Source organism: Pituophis catenifer, unplaced genomic scaffold (assembly GCF_029215685.1).
Source record: "Pituophis catenifer annectens isolate HBS135680 unplaced genomic scaffold, rPitCat1.0.hap2 SCAF_7, whole genome shotgun sequence".
Classification (NCBI taxonomy): Eukaryota; Metazoa; Chordata; class Lepidosauria; order Squamata; family Colubridae; genus Pituophis; species Pituophis catenifer.
This window is the reverse complement of record NW_027256887.1, coordinates 74,489,882-74,513,560: the sequence shown is the minus strand read 5'-3', so window position 1 is coordinate 74,513,560 and position 23,679 is coordinate 74,489,882. Positions and strand designations below refer to the sequence as shown.

Here is a 23,679-nt window from a genome sequence, read left to right as displayed (position 1 = left end):
GTGGCATGAATGTACATGTGGGTCTCTGCAGGCATTCAGTGAATCTGTGAAATATTTTAAGAGAATATATTACACAATTCAACCTCTCCAAGGCTGGTGGAATGGGCTCCTGTCATATCTACCAAGCCTGCTCAATGATTGATTCCACCCAATAGTCAGGCTGAACTACGGTGTGGAAATAAGAAGAATGCCATGAGTTGCTATACACATATTTACAGAGGATATAATTCAAAAATATTAATTTTTCCTTTTTCAAATGGCATAGAAAGCATCTTCAGCTCTTTAAGGTGAGTGGTGGGAAACATTAGTATGGAATGTTCCTTACTTGGATAAGAAATAAGTCAACAACATGGAGAGAGAGAGAGAGAGAGAGAGAGAAGGGAGTGAAAAGGACTAAACCTGAATTTTGGTCAACATGGCTTTCCTTTGAAGTTTTCAAACAAAAGGAAGAACTTACTAAAATATGTAGACTGGTTCTAAGCCTACAGGCCATTTGAAGAACTAATATTATGAATGGATAATAGACAACTGTTCCCACTCTGAAAAAGTGGACATAGGTTTTGCATCTATAAGGTACTGTAGCATCATACCAAGGGAAACCTATTTGGTAATTAAAGGTTTTGTCATCATAGCACTGTGTTTACATCATATTGCTGTTCAACCCCTATGTGACTTTTCTGTTGGATGAATAATATCTAGATCTCCAGGTGTTGTTGAACTCTTACTGCAGTCAAATGCATCCAATCTGCTCAACATTTAAGGATGGTGGGACCTGCAATCCAACAGCTAAAGGACCACATATGTTGCCCATCCCTATCCTAAAATATTATGAAGAAACTGTTTCTCTACATAAATTACCTGCAATCTTGTTTGTGGGGGAAATTATGATTTAAGATAGTGATACCACCCCTTGGTCTGATCCACCTTCACACTTGCTAGTTTTGCCTGTCAAATGCATCCTCTGTCTGTTCATACATACATTCTTCCTATCCAGAAATAACTAGGTCAAGTGAAATATGTTTTACTCATTGTTGAAGCATCAGTAGTAAGAATTAAGAACTCCGCAAACTTTACATCATATGCATGGTAGAAAAGTCTTATACAAGCTTCAGTATCCAAATTCAGTTCGAGGGGGAAAAAAAAAATAAAAGTCTTTTGGCAGCATAGCAGGTCTCCAAAGTAAAAGGAAGGCCACTTGAACAAATGGCAGAAGAGGTTTAATCTGTCTCCCTCTGCACCTCTTTAAGGAAGTCACCACTCTTCTTGATTGGTGATGGTGGATGATGGAGGAACTGGCAATGGAGACTTCTCGGCTGCAGGCTGCTTATTACGACAGCAGGGCTTGAAGAGATGGGTGTCTATGAGGACCTCTCCAAAGCGGCCTTTGTAAATAATTCCACAGCAAACCTTTTGCCTTCAGGGGGAAAACAAACCAAACTGTTACTGCACGTATAATTTATTAAACTTGCATCTGGCCAGATTTTCACTGACTCTGATTGGATGGCTCACAACAATCCAATAAAGAAATTGCAATAAAATAAGGCATAAAAAGTAAAGATTAAAAAAAAAAAAATGGCAAGCACGATAAACACCCTGGCCAAAGAACCAGATTGTTACGATTATTCTAAACAAAGGCAGAGTAGGGGCCATATTTAAAGATAATTTAAAAATAATTTATATCTACTATGTTTCCCTGAAAATAAGACCTAACCGGAAAATAAGCCAGATGGATGCATTTAGTACCGTATTTCCCTGAAAATAAGAGCTAACTGGAAATGTGTCTTTTGGAGCAAAAATTAATATAAGACCCATTTTTATTTTCAGGGAAACATGGGTAGTTACTGGACTAATAGGTGGTTCTCATTTAACAATTGCCCTGTTTAGCAGCTTTTGAAGTTACAATGGTGTTCTAAAAGTAATTTTATGCCCGGTTCTTGTACTTGTACAACCATCAAAGGGTCCCCATGGCCATGCAATCAAGATTTGGGTGCATTGCAAATGATGATTGTTTATGACCGTTGCAGCATCCCATGGGCACATGATCACCAATTGGGTGCATATTGACATGCAGAGTCAAAGGAGAAGCCAGCAGTAGAATCACAAGTTGCGGTCATGTGAGATCTTGCTTAGCAATAGAAATAGCACTTAGACTTATATACCGCTCTCTAAATGGTTTACAGAGTCAGCATATGGCCCCCAATAATCTGGATCCTCATTTCTACCGACCTTGGAAGGATGGAAGGCTGAGTCAACCTTGAGCCTGGCGAGATTCGAACTGCCAGTCAGCAGAAATAGCTGGCAGTACTACATTCTAACCACTGGGCCACTGCGGCTCTTAACAACCTGTCACTGAGTTGTAGGTCCCAATTGTAATTATTAAGTGGGTATGACCTATACGGACTTATAGCAAAATGCTTTAAAAGTTGTTCCATTCATAAACTGCTGTTTTTTCTGAGCCTTTGTCCTTGAGAAGTTGCTGGACATGCGTGTTTCTTCAACACATTTGCCTAGTTCTGACAGTACAGCCATCAACGTGTTTTATTTTTGTGTTCGTTTATTCATGTTCACGTGGCTGCCCAATTGGCAAAATCAACTCTGGGTAACAAGCATGGTTAAAAGCATCAATGCAAAATGAAAATAAATAATGATACACACAACAATGGTGCCTGCATACTGCATCAAAAGCGTGTGTGTGTTTATTAGCCAGCTTCTCACAAAGCCGGAGTCTCATTAAAGCTTTAGAAGGCAACAAGGTCACCCAACTGGGTGTAAGTACACACTAGAACCCTCCTCCTAGTCCACCATCTTAATCATCACACCATGCTGTTTTCCTGCTCAAAGTCATAATTAGACAAGTATAAAACATTCTATTTAGAGATCCTACGTGTTTATAGCACGCCTAATGAAACAAAAGGCTGCATCAGTATGATGATGTGATTTTTTTAAAAAAAAAAAATCAAAGGCAACAACTCTTAACTTTCAGTAAAATGATTACTCTGCGGGCCTTCTTCTCCTGATTTAAAAGCACTACTTAAGTTCAGCCATGAAGAGCACTGCCAATACTGTCCAACCTCCCAAAGTTTGGTGGAATGAAAATTTTTTCTTTGTTTTAGAAATGTGCCAAGCTCGTTTAGGCCTACACTACATTGTTTGTGTCTTCCTATTGGGAAAACAAATTTTGGGCTGCTGGATGGAAGGTACTCCAAGGGATTAAGAAGTGCCCGCTGCCATGGGACTCAAGGTACTATCCTGGGTTTAAGATAGTTTCTATCAACACACAGGTAGTTCTCAACTGTCGAATTATTGACAATTGAGCGCAAAATTTTTGTTGCTAAGTGAGACATTTGTTAAGCGAGTTTTGCCCCATTTTACGACCTTTCTTGCTACAGTTGTTAAGTGAATCTGGCTTCCCCATTGATTTTGCTTGTGTGAAAACCAGTTGCCAAGCATCTGAATTTTGATCATGTGACGATGAGGGAACGCAACAAAGGCCATAAGTGTGAAAAAGGGTCATAAGTCACGTTTTTCAGTGCTGTTGTAACTTTGGTTGTAAATTGAGAACTACCTGTATCTTGCAGCAAGAAAATCTATGCATTTCGGATATCTTCCTAATCCCCAACTCTTTTTACAGAGAACTTGTCCTGGCTAGACTTAGCAAGCATTTCTGCTGGCGTGAGTGTGCAGCACTAGCTAATCTTAAAGCATGAAGGAGATTTGCAGATCAATACACCTGCTGGCTGTTGTTGCAGAATCTATCATTCCTGTCCAAGAAAGGATTAATACTGAAAAGGGGGGGGGGAAGTAGGCTGAAGAGTAGAGTTTTACTCTTAAGATAACAGGCCTTGTGATCCAATTCATGCTCTGCATGATATCCAGTTACTTTTACCCACTTGCTTAAACACCAGGTTGAGTCATCAGCTGTCTGCAAACGCTGCCTAATTGCTGAGGGAACGGAAGCAGCAGAGCCTTGTAATTAAGATTACATTTTATGCAATTATGTGCATTTCTAACTTCTGTCTCTTCCTGAGTTTCCCTCTTCTGTCTAAAGCTAAGTCTCCAAGTCCCATTCAGGTATGGTCTTGCTTTCACCAACTTCTCTTCCTTTTTAAAATTATGTTTGTGTACACACACACATTCACTGTTTGAGTCTGAGAAATAATACAAGATCCTGCTAAGGAATAATAGGGTACACAAGTTCACAATTGGGGCATTTTCACCTTTTCCAGTACGTAAGATCCAAGAAGGAGAAGACAGGTGTGCGGCTTGAACCCGGTGCCATCTCAGTGTCTGAACCATCGTCAGACGGGTTGCTATAGCAAGGCGAGTGGGCTGGAGAGGCACTTGAGGTAGTGCTGTGAGCATCAGAGTCTATAGGAAGAAAGAAAATAATTGTGTTAAAATAAATTTAATAAATTTCAGGGAGAGGAAGTGTCTGTTATGTCCATTAAATCTGAATTTAATGTGTCACTTAATGTCATATGTATGATAATGCAATTATGCAGATATTACATTATTAGGAAAATGACGTAAATCAAATTAATAAATGCAAATGAACTGTACTTGGACCTAAACATTAAATAATCTTTTAGTCACCAAATGATTGTCCAATTTTGTCCAATTTGCGTCAGATATAACACTTCATAATTTCCATAGGAGATCCAGATGCAAATTTCTGTTAAATCGCTTTATTCTATGTAACACTATTTTTAAACCCAGAAATGTTTATCAGAGATGGACTGAAGACTCTAGTATGCTTCTTTGATTCTTCAGTGTTTTAACTTTCATTTGCAACATAACATGAAGAAAAATTAAGATTCTCTCCATATAGTTTTAATGCAACATATAGGAAGTCTTCATTTGTTATGGCAACCACAAAGGCTATTTTCCTTCTTATTTTTCTTCAAACTACTAGTATTTAATCTTAAACTAATGAATCTGAACCTTGCAATTTTGGGAAAGACAAAACAGTTGACAGTAAACACGAAATTGTTACTTCAAATATACTGTGTCACTCCTTTTCTCATCAGATTTGTTTTGGTTAGCATAAATATGGCATAGTGAATAATTATTGTTAGCATCCTGTTTGTATCATAAATTATATATAACTAGCTGATGACCTGGCGCTGCCCAGGTATTTTTTCATCCTAATCCCCCCGCTTCCCATGCATGTGCGCACAACCCCACTCCCGGGACTGTTTTGGGCCTAGTAGGCCTCCCTGCAGCCAAAACAGGCCGGGGGAGGGGAGGGCTCATGCCACCCTCCTGTGCTCCCCCTGCCCATGTGTAGTAGAGACCCAAATATCAGCTGGCTGGTGGGAGGCACGCGCATGCGCGGTGGAGCTGAGCGTGGCTCTGTGTGCCACCTGTGTGCCAGGACACACACACACATACAAACAGCCCAAGGGGTATTAGGGGTGTCTTATCCCCGCAGTATTTTTTTCCAGATAGTAAGTCATCTGGGTACCAAGTTTGGTTGAAATTGCTCAAGGTGTTCCAGTATTATTCTGGAACACACACACGCACACCCCGAGGGGTGTTAGGGGTGTCTTACCTCCACAATGCTTGTCTCCAGAGGGTAAGTCATCTGTGTACCAAGTTTGGTTGAAATTGCGTGAGGTGTTCCAGAGTTATGCTGGAACATGAACGCACACACACCCACACACACACACACCCAAGGGGTGTTGGGGTGTCTAACCCCCACAATGCTTGTCTCCAGAAGATAAGTCATCTGTGTACCACGTTTGGTTGAAGTTGCTCAAGGTGTTCCATAGTTATGCTGGAACACACACACACACACACACACACACACACACACACACACACACACACCGAGGGGTGTTAGGGATGTCTTACCCCCAGTGTTTGTCTCCAGAGGATAAGTCATCTGTGTATCAAGTTTGGTTGAAATTGCATGAGGCGTTCCAGAGTTATGCTGGAACATGAACACATACCCCGCCCCCGAGGGACGTTAGGGGTGTCTAACCCCTGCAATGCTTGTCTCCAGAAGGTAAGTCATCTGTGTACCACGTTTGGTTGGAATTGCTCAAGGCGTTCCAGAGCTATGCTTAAACAAACATACATACATACATAGATCCTTTTTTTTAATATATAGATGGTCTGGAATAAACAGGTATTATCTTTTCTCAGGTCATAAAATCAGCCAGATTGTGTTTTCTCAGAGAAATTTTTAATTTGAGGCTGGTCATGAGAAACACTGATATTGAAATATCCTCCATTAATTGTCTTTCACTTGGGTATAAAAATAATCTGACAAATTAAATAAAATTCACACTTCGTACGACTGTGAACCTACTTTCAAAGGCAAGATGTAAAAGCTGAGACTATTAAGTATCAAGAGTCAGTAGACTGAAAGTCCTCCTTGCTGACTGAAAATACAGTTGAGCTATTACATCAGATAAAGGTAAGGAGTCCCTGCGGATTTTACTTCACCAGTTGTTGCCGACTAGTGCAGTTGTTGCGGCACTCATCTCCATTTCAAAGCCATTGAGTTAGCGCTCTCCAAAGATATTTCCATTGTCATGTAACCAGCAACATGGAGCACTGTTAGCTTCCCACCAAAGTGGTATCTGTTTATCTACTTGCATCTGCATGCTTTCAAACTGCTAGGTTTGCAGGAGCTGAGGCAAGTGACAGGAGCTCACTCTTTCGGGTGGCACTTGGGTCTCAAACCTCGGCTGCTGGATTTCGTGCCAAAAAGCCCAATGCCTTAACCACTCAGCCCCTGCACCTCCCATATCAGATAAAAAATCCATAAGAACAGAACGTACTGTGTCGCTTTAACTCTTTCTGAAGTTTGCTTATTTGATTGCTCTTCATCCTGTTACTAGGTAGAGGTTTCATCTTCTTTGGCTTCAGTGTTGTTTTAAGGCTCGGTCCAGCCCTTGCATCCACCACCTATAGGAAGGCAACAGGAGATCTTAATACCATCAAAAACAATCAGGCCTTCACAGATAGATTTTTAAAAATGGGAAAATATGCTCAAATTTAAAAGAAAACTGGATTGCCAAAGCTAAAGAAAAAGAAAAAGCAGGAAAACTAAATTTCTTTACCAAGCCTATCCAACCCTAGTGGTCAATGAAAGTTTGCAATTGGTACTTACCAAAGAAATTAAACAGTTGGAAAATGTGATATTTTATTCAGAATTTGTTCTGTCATTGGATTCTGCCAGTGCATGGTTTATATTGGTTTTACAGACAATGGAACCTTATCTACTTATCTACTGGAGGCTAAAACATATGAAGAACGGTTGCAGGAACTGGGTATGTCTAGTTTGATGAAGAGAAGGACTAGGGGAGACATGATAGCAGTGTTCCAATATCTCAGGGGTTGCCACAAAGAAGAACCTGAGGGTAGAACAAGAAGCAATGGGTGGAAACTAATCAAGGAGAGAAGCAAACTAGAACTAAGGAGAAATTTCCTGACAGTTAGAACAATTAATAAGTGGAACAACTTGCCTGCAAAAGTTGTGAATGCCCCAAAACTGGAAATTTTTAAGAAGATGTTGGATAACCATTTGTCTGAAGTGGTGTAGGGTTTCCTACCTGGGCAGGGGGTTGGACTAGAAGACTTCCAAGGTCCCTTCCAACTCTGTTATTCTATTCTATTCTATTCTATTCTATTCTATTCTATTCTATTCTATTCTATTCTATTCTATTCTATTCTATTCTATTCTATTCTATTCTATTCTATTCTATTCTATTCTATACACTTGGTATTATTTTATTCAGCCATTCCCTTTCTCTTCCAAGATACCAGAAGATTCAATGCAAAAGAGAACCAATGCTACTTAAGAAAAATGGGTGGATTTGCACAAAATAGTGAATGGAAGTGCTAATGTATAAACTGGAGCTTTCAGGTTTGACTTTTCTTCTATAGCAGAAAACAATTGTAGTTGCTTTTGTAGTTCCAGAACTAATATCCAACCAAACCACAATTATTATAATTTCCAAATGTTGTAAAGGTGTTACAGGGGAAAGGTAGGCGTAGATGAGGAAAATGTTCATAAAATATATAATTTTATGTTAATGTAAATTACCGCCCAATGCATTACTGAAGAAAAGACTGTTTGCAAAAAAATATTTCCAATTTATATTAGGAAAGAGTTGTTTAAAAATATGTACCGAATTTCACACAAGTTGTAAGAAAGTTAGTCATTACTAAATAACGGTAATTGGGACGGGAATTTCTGTCGCTAAGAAATGTGGTAATAAAATGCAGCGTCATGTGTGACCACGCTGCTTAATGATTGTAGTTCCTGGTTACTGCTAAACAAATCATCACACGTCATTAAGCAAGGACCTCCCATGACTGTGACTTCATGCCAGATTCCTCACTGACTGCAAATCACAATCGCATGACTGTGGGATGCTGCAACACTCAGAAGTCCAGGTCAGTTACCAAATGCCCAGATCACATGACCGCAGGGAGGCTGCAATGGCCAGAACTTCAAGGACTGGTTGCAAGTATCCTCTGTTCAGCACAGTTGTTAAGTTTGAAGTTATTGAACAGGTGGTCCTTAATCAAGAACCACCTGTTATCATTCTCGCTGTACCTATTCACCTTAATATAGAAAGACATTTACTGCAGCACTTAAACCACAACCCGGTCTACCTACAGTAGCTTCATCTTTGAGAACTAGAACTGCAAATTAGGAATGTTCAAGCCAGACTTGTTGTGGCTCATACAATGCATGATCTCTCTGTCACCACCTTCCTCGTGTTTATTTAACCTATTAGATTCCTATGAATCATAGTAACAATAAAGGCAGGTAAAGACAAAGCCAGAATGGTAGCAGCTCTAGGCATGTTGCGTACTACTCCGTAAAAGAGGAAAATACCGGATCACCAATCTTGGCTCAGCATGGTCTACACTACAAGGTGTAGAGCTACCTGTTTTACCTGGAAAGTCTGAATTGGCTAGTTGAAAAGCTCCTGTGAGGCTAACTAAGAAAGTTGTTTCAATTACACTCCCCTCCTACTTGCCTCATGCAATTCCAAGTGACAGAGAAATATAATAGTATAATAGCCCCATATTCTTACCATTACCTAGCCTTATTATATAGTAGAAATAGGATCACTGTCCGAATTGCTAAAATGGGATTTACTTGGGGCTGTCTTTGAAGACCACTAAGCAATTTCAGCTGGTTCAAAATATGGCGGCTGCTTGATTACTGATTGGCCAGTCCTGGTTCAACACCCACTTCAGAGAAGTTGGATTGGGCCTCAGTAGGCATTCCAAGTACAATCAGTGGGCTGGTAATTACTGATAAAGCTGTAGAAAGCATAAGGAATTGGCCTTGAAGGACACCAGGAAGAGCAGCTACCGAGATAATGGTCAGATAAATAGGACTTGAGTCCAAGAAAATAATTTATGAAAATGCTTCTGACAAGCCCCTCCCTCGTTCAAAACAAAGGCAGAGGGAGGGAGAGAAGCACATTCAGACTTGCAAGGTTCTGTTACTGTAGCTGTAAAATAAAAGTAATCCTGATTCTTTCTTTCTTTCTTTCTTTCTTTCTTTCTTTCTTTCTTTCTTTCTTTCTTTCTTTCTTTCTTTCTTTCCTTCCTTCCTTCCTTCCCTCCCTTCTCTTTCTTTCTCTCCCTCTTTCTAAATTTTATTGGCCATTCCATCTTACCACAAGTTAACTCTAGGCAGCTTATTATCATAAAAACCTATCTATCCATATACATTAAAACAAATCAGTTGAAACCAACTATTAAAGTCTAATTACATGTGGGGCAAAATGGGGGTAGATGGGAACTGCTGTTACTTGATCAACCACCTCCACTGTGCTAGTCCCCCATTGGGGGCCCAAGCCAACTGGCCGAGACAGGTCTTTAGGCCCTAACAAAAGAATAAGAGGGTCGGGGCCAACCTCATGTCTGGGAGGAGGGGGGGCAAGATGATTCCAGAGGGCAGGGGCAACAGTAGAGAAGGCCCTCTGCTAGTCAGAATAATCAGGCTGATGGGACCCAAAGCATGCCTTCTCTATCGGCACGGGTGTATGGGCTTTGGTTTCTTAATCAAGCCTACCGTGTAGAGCTGACAAAAGCCCAATATAGGTTAATTCTTCAGTTAATATGAGACTGTCCTTCCTGAACAGAATTTACTGTGCAGGGAGTGCTCTGTTAGTGATCCAGAAGGTGATAATACTATGTTACCCTGGAAATAAGACCGGGTTTTATATTAATTTTTGTTCCAAAAGACGCATTAGGGCTTATTTCCTGGTTAGGTCTTATTTTGGGGAAAATATGGTACTAAATGCACCCATCTGGCTGACAATCTTAACTGGGGCTTATTGTGAGGGTAGGGCTTATATTACAAGCATCCTGAAAAATCATGCTAGGACTTATTTTCCGGTTGGGTCTTATTTTCGGGGAAACGGTACAAAGAAAAAAAAATCTCATATGGAAGAGAATCTTCTGGCTCCTGAACGGAGAGTGGCTTTCTTTTTAACGGCAGTCTGGAAACAAGTAAAGAGCGTCTTTTGTTGCCCAGTTTTTAGAGGACTGCTTGACGAAAAGGTGGCTCCTGTTGCCCCCGAGAGTTATAATTTTATGGTTTTATCTACCAAATGAACTTTAGCCACCGGGGAAAATTGTGGCCCTATAATTTCATGCAGGTTTGGAGATGTTATTGATGTGTCGTTGCTGTTGTGAACTGCCCAGAATTTGATGGATATAAATGATGTTTAAAAAAAAAAGTACAAGAGTGAAGAGTAAGTGGCAGTTTCACACCTGAGACCCGGGCATGTTCCAAGTAGGATGATGGGACATGAATCTCCTCCTAAGTGAGGAGTTTAATTACATTTCGAAACAGATGTTCAAAATATTGAAAGAGGCTCTACGATGAAAGTTGTAGTCTTTGTAAATCACAACTTTCTATTGCTAATAGTGGCAGGAAAGCCTCCTGTTTTCCTCCTCAACTAAAGATCCACCAATGTGGCCCACAAGCAGCCTTTTTCCAACCCTATGTCCTCCATGGCTGTTCTCAATTCTTAGCATTGCCTTATCATGTAGGAGATGAGGTGTGTGTGTGTGTGAGTGTGTGTGTGTATGTGTAATTAAGCACTCATCATCTTAAGAGTTGTTACATTGCCACAAGCAGTCCAAGTCCACTCCCCCCTCTTGAATTCCACTGACCCTTATTTAGCACCAATTTAACGCTGCCGGTTAGTTGACTAGATTCTTGTATATAGACTTGACAATAAATCTACTGAACTGCAACTTAACAGTATGGTCTTGATCCTTTGTGCTTTCCTTGACAATCATTAAGCAGGTCTGACTGCTGCAGTCCTGATGCAGTTGGACAGATGCACCTTTCCCCCCCCTAAAAGGGAGTGAAAATTTAGATGCGTCTTATACAATGAATGTAGCCCCGCCCACCCACTGGCCCCCAACCTTTGGCCTCTGCCTCCCAGCAGTTACCACCTTGCAAGCAAACAGCAAGAAAAAACAGCTCCTTTCAGCTTCAGCACAGCCTAATTAGCACAAGTTGATTGGATCGGCCTCTCAACTCTCAGCTGTTTTGCTCTCAGCTGTTTTGCGCAGGGCTCTGCTGCTTGCTGCAAGGAGGTAAATTGCTGGAGCAGATTTTTTTTCCTTGTGCTAATCAAACTATGCTGAAAACGAAAATGAAAGTAAAGCAGGCTGTTTGCTGTTTGCTGCAATGACGCAAAATTGCTCAGAGGCAGAGGGAGATTTCTTTTTCTTCTTTTCCTCACCAAAAAAGGTAGGTGCGTTTTATAGTCCGGTGTGTTTTATATTCCGAAAAATACAGTACATTTATTTGGCAACTTGAATATAGCCCTCTCTTATTAACAAGGAGGCTCCATTCAAATAACAGACTTCACTTGGCTAAAATGGGATTCACTAGTTGTGTTGTATGAACCCAGCCACTACGCACATGCTTAGCACACATGTGCTTATTTCCCACACATACATTGTATACCAAGCTACAGACCACCACTCTCTTTCTCTCTTCCCTTCCCTCCTTCTTCCCTTCTCTCTCTGTTTTTCTGTCACTCTCTCGCTCTCTTTCTCATTTATTTAAATGCCACATATTAAATGTATATTTCAAGCACCTCTGGGCGGCTAGGGATATTACAAAGAGATTATATAAAACATAAAACCTGCCATTTCTTACTAGATGTTATAAAACAAGTTTCTGTAAAATTCAAAATAATTCTACTACGTCACAGTCAGAAAGATAAAGTACTTTACAAGTATACATGGGTGTATGTTTTAAACCAATTACTATAATTTTAAAAAATCTTAAGTATCAAGATTTGGTGAGGACTCTTGAGAATTTTCTGTCAGCTCAGCTAGACTTCTTTAGAGTAATATTTCTCAATCTTGGCAATTTCAAGTTGTGTGGACCTCAAATCCCAGAATTCCTCAGCCAGCATTGGATTTCTAGGAGCTGAAGTCCACACAGTTTAATGTCCTGCTCCAGAGAGGGGAAATGCCTATTAGCTGATGAGAATCCTTTACTTTTGCAGAATATGACCAGCAAGATGTTATTCTGCACAACATGTATATTTTATCTTATGAAACAAATCACCTATTGCAGTGTTTCTCATCTTGGTCACTTTAAAAGGGTGGACTTCAACTCCCAGGATTCCCCAGCCAACAAGAGAAACAATGGTCTATTGCATTAAATAACTGATTGTGTTCTGAGTACATTTTTGTTTTAAATTGTAAATTTTCCTTGGCGTTAACTGTTAATTATTTTGTGTAACTGCATAAACATATGCATTAGAGAGGTGGGATATACCTGAATGTGAGCATCCATATCTATGAATAAAAATAACATAAATAGTTACAGTTCAGGAACTCACATGATTCCAATTCTTTTTTGATCCTGCTGGCAGCTTTTTCCACCTTTTCACCAGAAGCACACAAGCATTGCAGATATCTCCTGAGCGAGCTTCATGCAGACTGTAAAAGAGAAGACTATAGGTCAATTACTGCAAATAAACAGCAAAGGAAAACATATATTCATTCATTCATTCATTCATTCATTCATTCATTCATTCATTCATTCATTCATTCATTCTCTGTCTGTCTGTCTCTCTCATACACACACATGGATGGCTTGACTTTCTGCAAGAGGCAACATCCCAAACTCAAATCAATATATTGGGGTTAGGTTGCTATGTTGAGATCACTGGCAAAAAACTTACTTTAAGATAGTTATATGAACTCAAATTACATTAAATTAAGCAAAGGTGGAAGACAGCTTTGGAATAAATAGCCATTATATTTTAACAAAGTATTAAACCAAAGGCTGACTTTCTTATTATTATTATTCTGGTGTTCTCTGAGATCTACACATGAGGTAGAAAATCAGAAAAAAAAAAAAGGGTCCAAAAGGTCCTTTTTCAAAAGGCAACTGAACTTTTTCTTGAAGGCGTTTTGCTTCCCATCAAGAAACTTCTTCAGTTCTTCAGCTTCTTCAGTCAGAACTGAAGAAGCTTCTTGGATGAGAAGTGAAATGCCTTCAAGAAAAACAAAGAAAGTCCAAGTTGCCTTTTGAAAAAGCACCTTTGGGACAACCACGGACGACTGAAAATCTCCATAGACATTTAGGGGGGGAAAAATGTTTAGCAGATCAAAGCACCAGGCTCTACTTTCTTTTTTGTTGCAGGATTGCCTCTGGTTCCTACAAATGCCTCACTGGGATAAAACAGGGCATTGTGGGAGATTAATTTGCCCTCTGGAAAAAGGAGGGGTTCTATGATTTACCATGAGCACCAGAACAATCACTTTGTGGGATCCAAATGAGTGTCTGGTCCACAAAGTGTCTAATAGGCTGATACAGGGTCACTGAGCCCTCCAACATCCTCCTCCAATCTTCAAACTCAGAAATCAAGGATGTGATAGTCCAAATTTCAGCCTGCTGGGAATTACTGCTTTGTCCTTCAAGTGGTTACTTTGCCCTTCTTCCCACACAGACAGCTCTTATCTGCCAAGTATTTGTAAATGCATGCAAGGGGACTTCGTCTATCTTCATCCAGACTTCCATGCTATAATTAGTTGGAAGCAAATCTCCCTACATTCAGCAACAGACAAATTTCTCTCGGAGACCAACACAAAACATGTGGCGTCTTTCATGTTGTAGGAGCTCCATGTGTTGCATTCAACATTTCCCCTTTGCATAGCCCCAGCCCCAGCATTAGGCAAAGCTAATGCACCGGGAATTGTGGCCCTTCTTACCCAAAACAGTTCTGGAAGTCCTTTTCGTATCGCTTGCTGTCTGTGAAACGGGAGCTTGAAGACTTGGCCCTGCAAATACAGCAACCCTCCAAACTGCGATACATCTTCGGTTTGTGAAAGCCGAACATTGTTCCGTCCCTCCTTTAGTCTGCAGGGGTAACAGGGGGAGGAGGGGAAGGTTGAGCTAAAATCAAAAAAGGAGAAGAAAAACAAGGGGGAACGCCGTGAAAAGATGAAGAAGAAATCTCCTCCAGTTATGGTTCTTCTGCCAACTGACACTCTGCATTGCCATCAAAAATGCTCCGCGAGTGCTCTAAATTAAGCATTACCACGACCGCCCGTCCATAAAGGCAGAAGTCTCAAATCCATCTTCATTGCTATGGATCACACTGGCAGCTTTTTCCGCCCTTCTTCTCAAGGCAAAGGACGTTACAGGAAATGCAATGAGACTTGTAACAAGGTGACCTAAGACACAAGATCGAATGCCAAAAGCAACATGAAAAACAACACCAGCTCCCTTGTGGAAGGGGACAGATCTAACTGCCAGGCTTAAAAAACAAGCAGGGAGTGGATGATGGGCAAGGGGGTTGCAATCACATCTATTCCAGAGGGGAGAGAGGCGAGGAGATTTTTTCTGCCGTGAACAGTCACACGAAACAAGGAAAGTATTGTGACTTCAGCACTAGTTGCCTTTTCCACATGGGTGATGTGATACCAACCTGCCTTCCATTGAGGACCTGTATATTGCACGAGTCAAAAAGAGGGCTGTGAAAATATCTACAGAGCCCTCACATCCTGGACATAAATTGTTTCAACTCCTACCCTCAAAACGACGCTATAGGACACTGCACACCAGAACAACTAGACACAAGGACAGTTTTTTCCCACATGCCATCACTCTGCCAAACAACTAATTTCCACAACACTGTCAAATAATTTACTAAGACTGTATTACTATTCCCTATTCCCTATTCCCTATTCTATTCTATTCTATTCTATTCTATTCTATTCTATTCTATTCTATTCTATTCTATTCTATTCTATTCTATTCTATTCTATTCTATTCTATTCTATTCTATTCTATTCTATTCTATTCTATTCTATTCTATTCTATTCCCCGAAACTCTCACCATTCCATCATATTGACTTCTGGAGACTATTCGTCCACATTCTTTCTTGCAGGAAACAAAATAAAAATATAATTGAAGAGGAAGGTCTTAAGAAATTATCAGCCTTACCAGGTAGGCCAGAAAGGAGACACAACCAAAGTTAAGCTAATTCTATTTTATTGTAAAGCTACATTAACAGAATCTTGAAAATTTGAAAGCACAATTCTATCATCTCCTTTACAGATCAGGAAACTAGGAAGTCTCTTCTGCTACCCACTATCTAGCTGTCGGCTATGTTTTTTTCTTATTTGATGGTTCCCTAGGTACCATCTCTTTGCCCTGTCTCCTAATAAGGTCTTTCCCAAATACCATTACAGAAATCATATTTGCAGTAATAGTAACTGGGTTTTGGTTTAGCAGTTGGTGCTTTATTTTAGATAGTTAGTCCTGCCAGGACACTAGGTGGCTCAGTGGCTAAGGCACTGAGCTTGTCGATCAGAAAGGTTGGCAGTTTGGCGGTTCGAATCCCTAGTACAAGTCTCCTGCGTGACCAGGGGGTTGGACTAGATGACCTCCAAGGTCCCTTCCAACTCTGTTACTATTACTGATTTGGCTAAGCAGCATCAGATCAGAAAGCAAGAGATGGTGAATTCAAGTCAAGAGTGAATTTGAGTGATTTTGGGCCTGTCACTTTCTCTCAGGCCATTTCACCTCACAGGGTTGTAATTGTGGGGAAAATAGGAGGAGGAAGGTGTGTTGGATAGGTTTGCTGCTTTGAGTTATTTGTGAAAATAATAAACGAGGTATACAAATAAAGCCAGGAAGATAAACAATAAATCAAAATAATAAACACTGCAACAATAGTGAAAGAACAGTATTTTTTTGATAAGATTAAATTAGACACTCCTTACCATCTCATCTTCCGCCTACAAGCTTTTTCCACATTTTGGATTGCTCCCATAGCACATGGGTTTACATCCACTGGAGGTGGCTGCTATTGTTAAAAAGCACCTATAGCTTTCTAAATGCTGAGCGGGTATTAAGAATTAAACTGGTCCCCACCCACTAAGTTGCAATCAGGAAGAGATTACGATATAGTCAGAGGTGGGATTCTGCCGGTTCGGGAGAATTGATAGTGGAAATTGTAGGGATAAAAACCAGCAAACTAATGTGCTGAAGCTGACCAGACTAAGGACGCTAGCCAGATGAATACCTGATAGGCAGATTTTTTTTCCTATTTTCCTCTCCAAAAAACAAGCTGCGTTTTATACTCTGGTGCATCTTATACTCCAAAAAATACGGTAGTTCATTGGGTCATGTTTCCCTGTCTAGTTTCTCTGGGAATGCTGATATACATCATAGTAGATTGATTATACTATGACTAGGTTTACACAAAGAAAAACCAAACGAATCACACTATGGTTTAGTCTAGTATGTAAACCTAGTCAGGTTTATCACACAGTATCACTCAAAAATTAGATATAGGTAGTCCTTGACTTACGGTCATAATTGAGCCCAAAATTTCCATTGTTAAGCAAGATAGCTGTTAAGTAAGTTTTGTGATTTTACAACCTTTCTTGATGCAGTTGTTAAACTAGTCACTGCAAGCTGTTAAGTTAGTAACATAGTTGTTAAGTGAATCTGACTTCCCCATTCTTTGTCAGGTCACCAAAGCTGATTGGACCCTGCAGCCCTCATAAATATGAGCCAATTCCCAAATGTCTGAATTTTGATCACATAACCACGGGGATGCTAAGTCATAAGTGTGAATAATGATTTTAAGTCATTTTTTTTTCAGTGCCATTGTAACTTTGAAAAGTCATTAAACAAATGGTTGCAAGTTAAGGGCAACCTCTAGCTAGATAGGGAGAGGGAGAAAGAGAGTGGGAGGGAGAGAGAAAGAGAGATCTTATATTCCCCACCCCCAGAGAGCAGCTGCTGGCTTTCTTCATTAAGAGTTTTTCTAGTACTTTCCATAAAACCAGCTTATCAAGAGCTGCGTCCTTGAATCATTGCCTGCAAGGTTTCTACTTTCAGAATCGGTTGAGGCCAAGTCTGTCGAACTTCCAAGAGACAAGGACTAAGTAGTGCCTTTTGTTCCAATGGTCATTTACGAGTTGCTAGCAATAACACAGGCAGAAAGAATCTCCAAACAGGATGTGTTCCAGCATGGTAAAAGATCTTGTTTTCACCCACTGGTTTTGCTTCAACCTTTTCTCCAATTTCTTCTTACGTTGTTATCGTTAGGTGCGAAGTCGTGTCTGACCCATCGTGACCCCATGGATAACGTTCCTCCAGGCCTTCCTGGCCTCTACCATCCTCTGGAGTCCATTTAAGCTCACGTCTACTGCTTCAGTGACTCCATCCAGCCACCTCGTTCTCTGACGTCCCCTTCTTCTTTTGCCTTCAAACTTTCCCAGCATTAGGCACTTCTCCAGTGAGCCCTTCCTTCTCATTAGGTGGCCAAAGTGTTTGAGTTTCATCTTCAGGATCTGGCCTTCTAAAGAGCAGTCACGGTATCAGCTTTGGAAGCCATATTAGGCCGGAAGCTTCCATGCTGCCACCTTCTCATGTGTGAGAAAGTAGGAGGGGGGATTTAGTAGAGGGATTGTCTGTAGACATAATAGCATTCTTCCTGTGGGTCAAGGTCAGGGCGATCCTGCATCTGGAGGAGTGATGTCTCGAGATGGGATGGCGGTTGATTGGAGCATGTGATCGACTGAGGACTGAGGGGATGGTTTTGGGGGTTTTGATTTACTGAGGGAAAACCCAACCTCTCAGATTCAGGTTTTCCCAGATGTGCCAGTTTAGCTATTCCAGTAAATAGAACTTCGAAAAATGCTTGCTTCAGAGTCTTTACTTGGAGTTGGGAGTTTTTCTGGAACACTGACATAGGGTTGATCTCCTCTAGGACTGACCAGTTTCATTGCCTTGCAGTCCAAGGGACTCGCAGGAGTCTTCTCCAACACCATAGTTCAAAGGCGTCAATCCTTTGACGCTCAGCCTTTCTTATAGTCCAACTTTCAGCCATCCATTGCAACACCATAGCCTTGATTATACACACTTTTGTTGGCAGGGTGATGTCTCTGCTTTTTAGTATGCTGTCTAGATTTGCCATAACTTTCCTCCCCAGGAGCAACTGCCTTTTAATTTCTTGGCTGCAGTCCCCATCTGCGGTGATCTTGGAGTCCAGGAAAATAAAATCTGTCACTACCTCCATTTCTTCCCCATCTATTTGCCAGGATTTTTTTTCTTATACTTCATCTTTTTCCAACAGATACATTTTAAAGCAGCCATCATTGTATTTTATGGGTGAATTACACTGGACTGGACATTCTTACCTTCTACTTCAGTCCTCCCAACTGCTGTTTTTGAAAAGCCACAATTCCATAAAAGCTGTCATTCCTCAACATCTATTCTACCTTCCCAGTTATGACAGCAGCACCACCTCTGGTATCAATGAGCAGCTCTATTGTTCAGTGGCATAGTTAGTTCAAAGAGAACTCAGTAAAAGACTTACTTTCCATAGGTCAACAGTACTGAGTTTAGAGATGCAAGCTGAAAAAATGCAAGAAACATAAAGGCTTCATTTGGTTATAAATCATTGACTGAAATTGTCCACTTCCTCTTTTTATTCAGTTTCAACATTAATCCAAGACAAAACTAAAAACTCTGAATACAACTTAAGCTATTAATTTGGCAAATGATCTACACAAAAGAGTTTATTATCAGTGAGGGAATAAAAACAAAACTATTGAGAAAACTACTTGTTAAATTCCATAACACTCCAACTTTCTATATAATTTTGCAGCCATCACTTATGCATTTAAAGGCAGAATACTGAATTTAAAGTTATAAAACCTATAAAATTATCGTGCCACCACCAGAAAGAACCCTTTCTTCCTTAAGAAACAACGGAGGTGGGAAGTTGTGATTCTGTGTAATGCTTTGGATCAGGAAAAGACTACAACAGTAATCGTAGCTGTAAACTTCACATACTGTAGCAACTGGTTTGCTCAGCACCAGAAATGTGAGCGTGTGCGCATGCTCGCTTTGCTCACGGACCAACCGCGCATGTGTGCGGCATCACAAAACATGGCAATTCGCTCGTGTGCAGCGTCAAAAACACAGCAATATAGGACGGGGTTGCGCCTAGGCGGGGTGGGGGCCCACCCACAGGTCGTCACTATCAGTTCACCCGAACCGGTCTGAACCGGCTGAATACCACCTCTGATCCAGTTCTACAAAGCACAAGACAGAGAAAGGAAACGTAGCATCAGATAATGAAAAAGTGAAGGAGAATTCTCAACAACATCTGCTCTCCAAATACCTCGACCAGTGGCTAAAGTTCTACTACTTTACTCTTATGGCTGATTTATTTACACAAAATGTCCATGAGCTGAGATTCATAAGCAAAAACAGAAACCAAAATGGACGTTGTCTTACCTGAACGTCCCTTTTCGGAACGCTGCGTATACACTCCAGCATAGGGTTAAATCCTAATTTCTGCCAGCAACTGAGAGAACCTTTATTTAAATAACTTCCTACTCTGTGCTCTTACCACGCCTTTTGCACTCAGTTCCCCAGTCTTGAACGAAGACACAGCATGTGAAACACAACAAGTTTATTAAACCAACCAGAAACAACACACAAACCAACAGAAACAAAACCAAATGGGTGGGAAATGGAGTGTATACGCAGCGTTCCGAAAAGGGACGTTCAGGTAAGAAAACGTCCATTTTCCAGAACGCTGCTACTACACTCCAGCATAGGGACATACCCAAACCTAATTCCCAGGGCCGGGCAAACCCCCGCTCCCCTCAGAGGGCCCAGAAACCACAGTCTGCAGAACTCTCCGACCAAAAGACGCCTCCGCCGAAGCGTAAGCATCAATGCGATAGTGCCGAATAAACGGCGACAAGGAAGTCCATGTGGCAGCTCTGCAAATGTCCAACACCGATGCCTGGGTAGCCCAGGCAGCCGAGGTGGCAGCACTCCGGGTCGAATGAGCCTGAATTCCCGCGGGCACAGGGCGCGCCTGCCTCTCGTAAGCCGAAGAAATGCAGGCCTTAATCCAACGACCAACAGTGGCCGACGACACCTTCTTCCCCATAGCAGCTGGATGAAACGAAACAAACAACGCCTCCGTCTTACGAAAGGACTCCGTTCTGCGAATGTAGCGCCTTAGAGCCCTGCGCACATCCAGCGTGTGCCAAAGAACCTCACGGTGATGACTGGGCGACGGACAGAAGTCTGGAAGAATCAGTTCCTGCGAGCGGTGAAACCAAGAGTTAACCTTGGGGGTAAAGGCAGGATCAAGTCGAAGCACAACGGTGTTAGCGTGGAAAATACACAAATCCTTCCGTACGGATAAAGCTGACAGCTCAGATATGCGCCGAGCCGACGTAATAGCTATTAGGAAAGCTACTTTGAACGATAGAAACTTCAAAGAAATAGAACCCAGCGGCTCAAACGGTGAAACAGTAAGGGCCTGTAAAACCAGCCCCAAATCCCAAGAGGGATAACGGTGAACGGTGGGCGGCCGCAGGTTTGTAGCTCCATGAAGAAACTCCCTCACCCACGGGTGATGGGACAGTGATGCGTACGGAGGAAAGGAAAGCACTGTGGCCAGGGCCGCCACCTGACGTCGAAGGGTAGCCGGAGCCAGGCCTTTGCCCAGCCCCGCTTGCAGGAAACCCAAAACATCCTGAACAGTCGCGGACGTCGGATCCACATGGGCACCCGCGCACCAGCAGCAAAAGGCCCTCCACGAGGCTTCATAAATCCTCGTTGTAGAAGGTCTACGGGCCGCCTGGATCGTCCCAATCACTTCGTCCGGCAAACGGCCCTTCCTCAGGATAACGCGTTCAAATGCCAAACAGCCAACTGGAACCGCTGGGGCTCGGGGTGCCGAATGGCCCCTTGACGCAAGACAATCCGATGAGGAGGGATTCGCCACGGGGCCAACGTTGAAAGTTCCACGAGGTCCGCGAACCACTGTCTGCGCGGCCAGTACGGCGCCACTAGCAGCACCTCCGCCTTCTCCACCAGCAACTTCTGGATCACTCGCTGAATCAATGGTACTGGCGGGAAGGCGTACAGAAGGCCGGCCGGCCAACTGCATCTCAGTGCATCTGTGTCCTCTGCGAGCGGCGTCGGGAATCGAGAGATGAACCTCGGAAGTTGTGCGTTGGCCGGGCTGGCGAAGAGGTCCACCACCGGCCGCCCGAAGCGAAGTGACACTTCCTGAAACAGACTGGGAAGCAGCTGCCACTCGGCCTGATCGATCACTTCTCTGCTGAGCCAGTCCGCCCGAGTATTGGCTATCCCGGAAATGTGGTCCGCTCGGATTGATGCCAGATGAATCTCCGCCCAGCTGAACAGACGCTCCGACTCGAGCATCAGGCTCCGCGACCTCGTCCCTCCTTCGCGGTTTACGTGCGCCTTGGCGGACGTGTTGTCCGTGAGTATTAGAACGTGACGGCCGCGAATCCGGGACTTGAAGTGTAGCAGAGCGAGGCGGATCGCTCGTAACTCCAGCAAGTTGATACTGTGAGTGCGCTCTGCCGTAGTCCATTGTCCCTGTGCCACTTGTGCCTCCAGATGGGCTCCCCAACCATGGAGACTGGCATCCGTGGTGATCACGATCCGGTCCGGCTCCAGAAAGTTGCATCCCCTCCGAATGGCCGTCGACTTCCACCAACGTAGCGATAGGCGAACTCGTGGAGGGATCAACACCTTTTTTGACGAATTGGAGCTGCGGTCTCTCTGAAAGGGGAGCAGGAGCCATTGTAACGGGCGAGAGTGCCTGCGCGCCCACGGCACAATGCGGAAGCACGACACCATCTTCCCCAACAACCGGGACAACGTCAGCAGCGGTACCGACCTCTGGGCTAAGATCTGGTCCAGGAGTGAAAGGATGCTTCCCACTCTGTCTTCTGACAGGAAGACCTGCCCCCTCCCGGAGTCTATCACAGTCCCTAGATGTAATATCGAGGTTGAAGGAATGAGGTGGCTCTTGTCCAGGTTGATAGTGAAGCCGTGCTCCCTGAAGGCCGAGATCACCTGCTCCATGTCTCGCACTGCTCGTTGTCTGGACGAAGAAAGGACCAGCACATCGTCCAGGTAACAGAGCGCTCTGACTGGAATGGCACTGAGTGTTGCCGCCACCACCGCCACCAACTTGGTGAAAGTACGGGGAGCCGAAGAAAGACCGAACGGCATCGCACAATATTGGTAATGACCGCCAGCATATTCGAAGCGTAGAAATTGACGATGCGAAGGCAGCACTGGAACATGCAGATAGGCCTCTCGTAAATCCACCGACTGCATCAGGTCCCCTGGACGAATCGAAGCCAATATCGAGTGAAGGGAGTGCATTTTGAATCGACGGTAACGTACCGTACGATTCAAGTCTTTGAGGTTGAGAATCCCTCGAACGCCCCCTGAAGATTTTGGCACCAAAAACAGGACCGAATAGAACCCGGTCCCTCATTGATCCACCGGCACCGGTTCTATCGCCCTGATCTCCAAAAGGTGTGAGATCTCCTCCTCCATCAGGTTGCGACAGTCCATGGACAGGGGTACGGGACATCTCAGGAAGCGTCGAGGAGGTCGATCCAAGAATTCTATCGCAAGTCCGTTTGAAATCGTGCGACGAACCCACTCGTCCGACGTGGATAGGTCCCATTGGCGACGAAAAGATTGAAGTCGCCCGCCGACGGGACCAGGAGTCGGTGAGTCATTTGCCTCTGCGATAGGGCTTGGAGTTGGCCCCACGGTAGGGACGCTTAGAGGCAGGTTGAGGTCTGCCCCAGTCCCTGAATCGTTGCCTGTCTGTGAAACGTTCCGACTGCTGGAACGGTGGTCTGTAAGTGGAGGGGCCTCCCTGCCCCGAGTAAGTCCGAAAGGGCTGACGCTGCAAGTACGGGGTATAGCGCCTGTCTTGCTTGCGAGAAGAGGAAGGCATAATTTTACGTTTGTCTTTGTCCTCCACCAGGACCGGATCCAAAGCAGCGCCGAATAGGTGGGAGGCCTTATACGGAGCCGCCGCCAGCTTCCACTTGGCTTTAATATCCGCCTTCCACGGGCGAAGCCAGAACAGACGGCGTGAAGTAATGGAAGCTGCCATCGCCCGGGATGCAAACTTGACCGAGTTCAACGAGGCGTCTGCTGAGTACTCCGTGGCAGCGATGATCTTATTGATATCATGAAGCATACGCCGTTCCTCTGGCGGCAGCCGTTCTCGGAGCTGACGCAGCCAAATCAGAGCTGCACGATTCAAGAACGACGTAGCCGTGGCCGTTCTGACCGTCCAAGCAACTGCTTGATGTGA

At 43.1% G+C, this 23,679-nt stretch overlaps 1 protein-coding gene across 1 annotated transcript; it reads right to left on the bottom strand.

Annotated features, from left to right (window-relative positions):
• Positions 1 to 1,251: 1,251 nt before the first annotated feature.
• SINHCAF (SIN3-HDAC complex associated factor) lies at positions 1,252 to 14,363 on the bottom strand. The gene is made up of 5 exons (XM_070947524.1): positions 14,236 to 14,363; positions 12,858 to 12,957; positions 6,789 to 6,915; positions 4,218 to 4,368; positions 1,252 to 1,414 (listed from the first exon to the last, which is right to left on the bottom strand). The coding sequence occupies exons 1-5, from the start codon at positions 14,361 to 14,363 to the stop codon at positions 1,252 to 1,254; spliced, it is 669 nt and encodes a 222-aa protein (XP_070803625.1).
• Between the last annotated feature and the right edge of the window lie 9,316 nt (positions 14,364 to 23,679).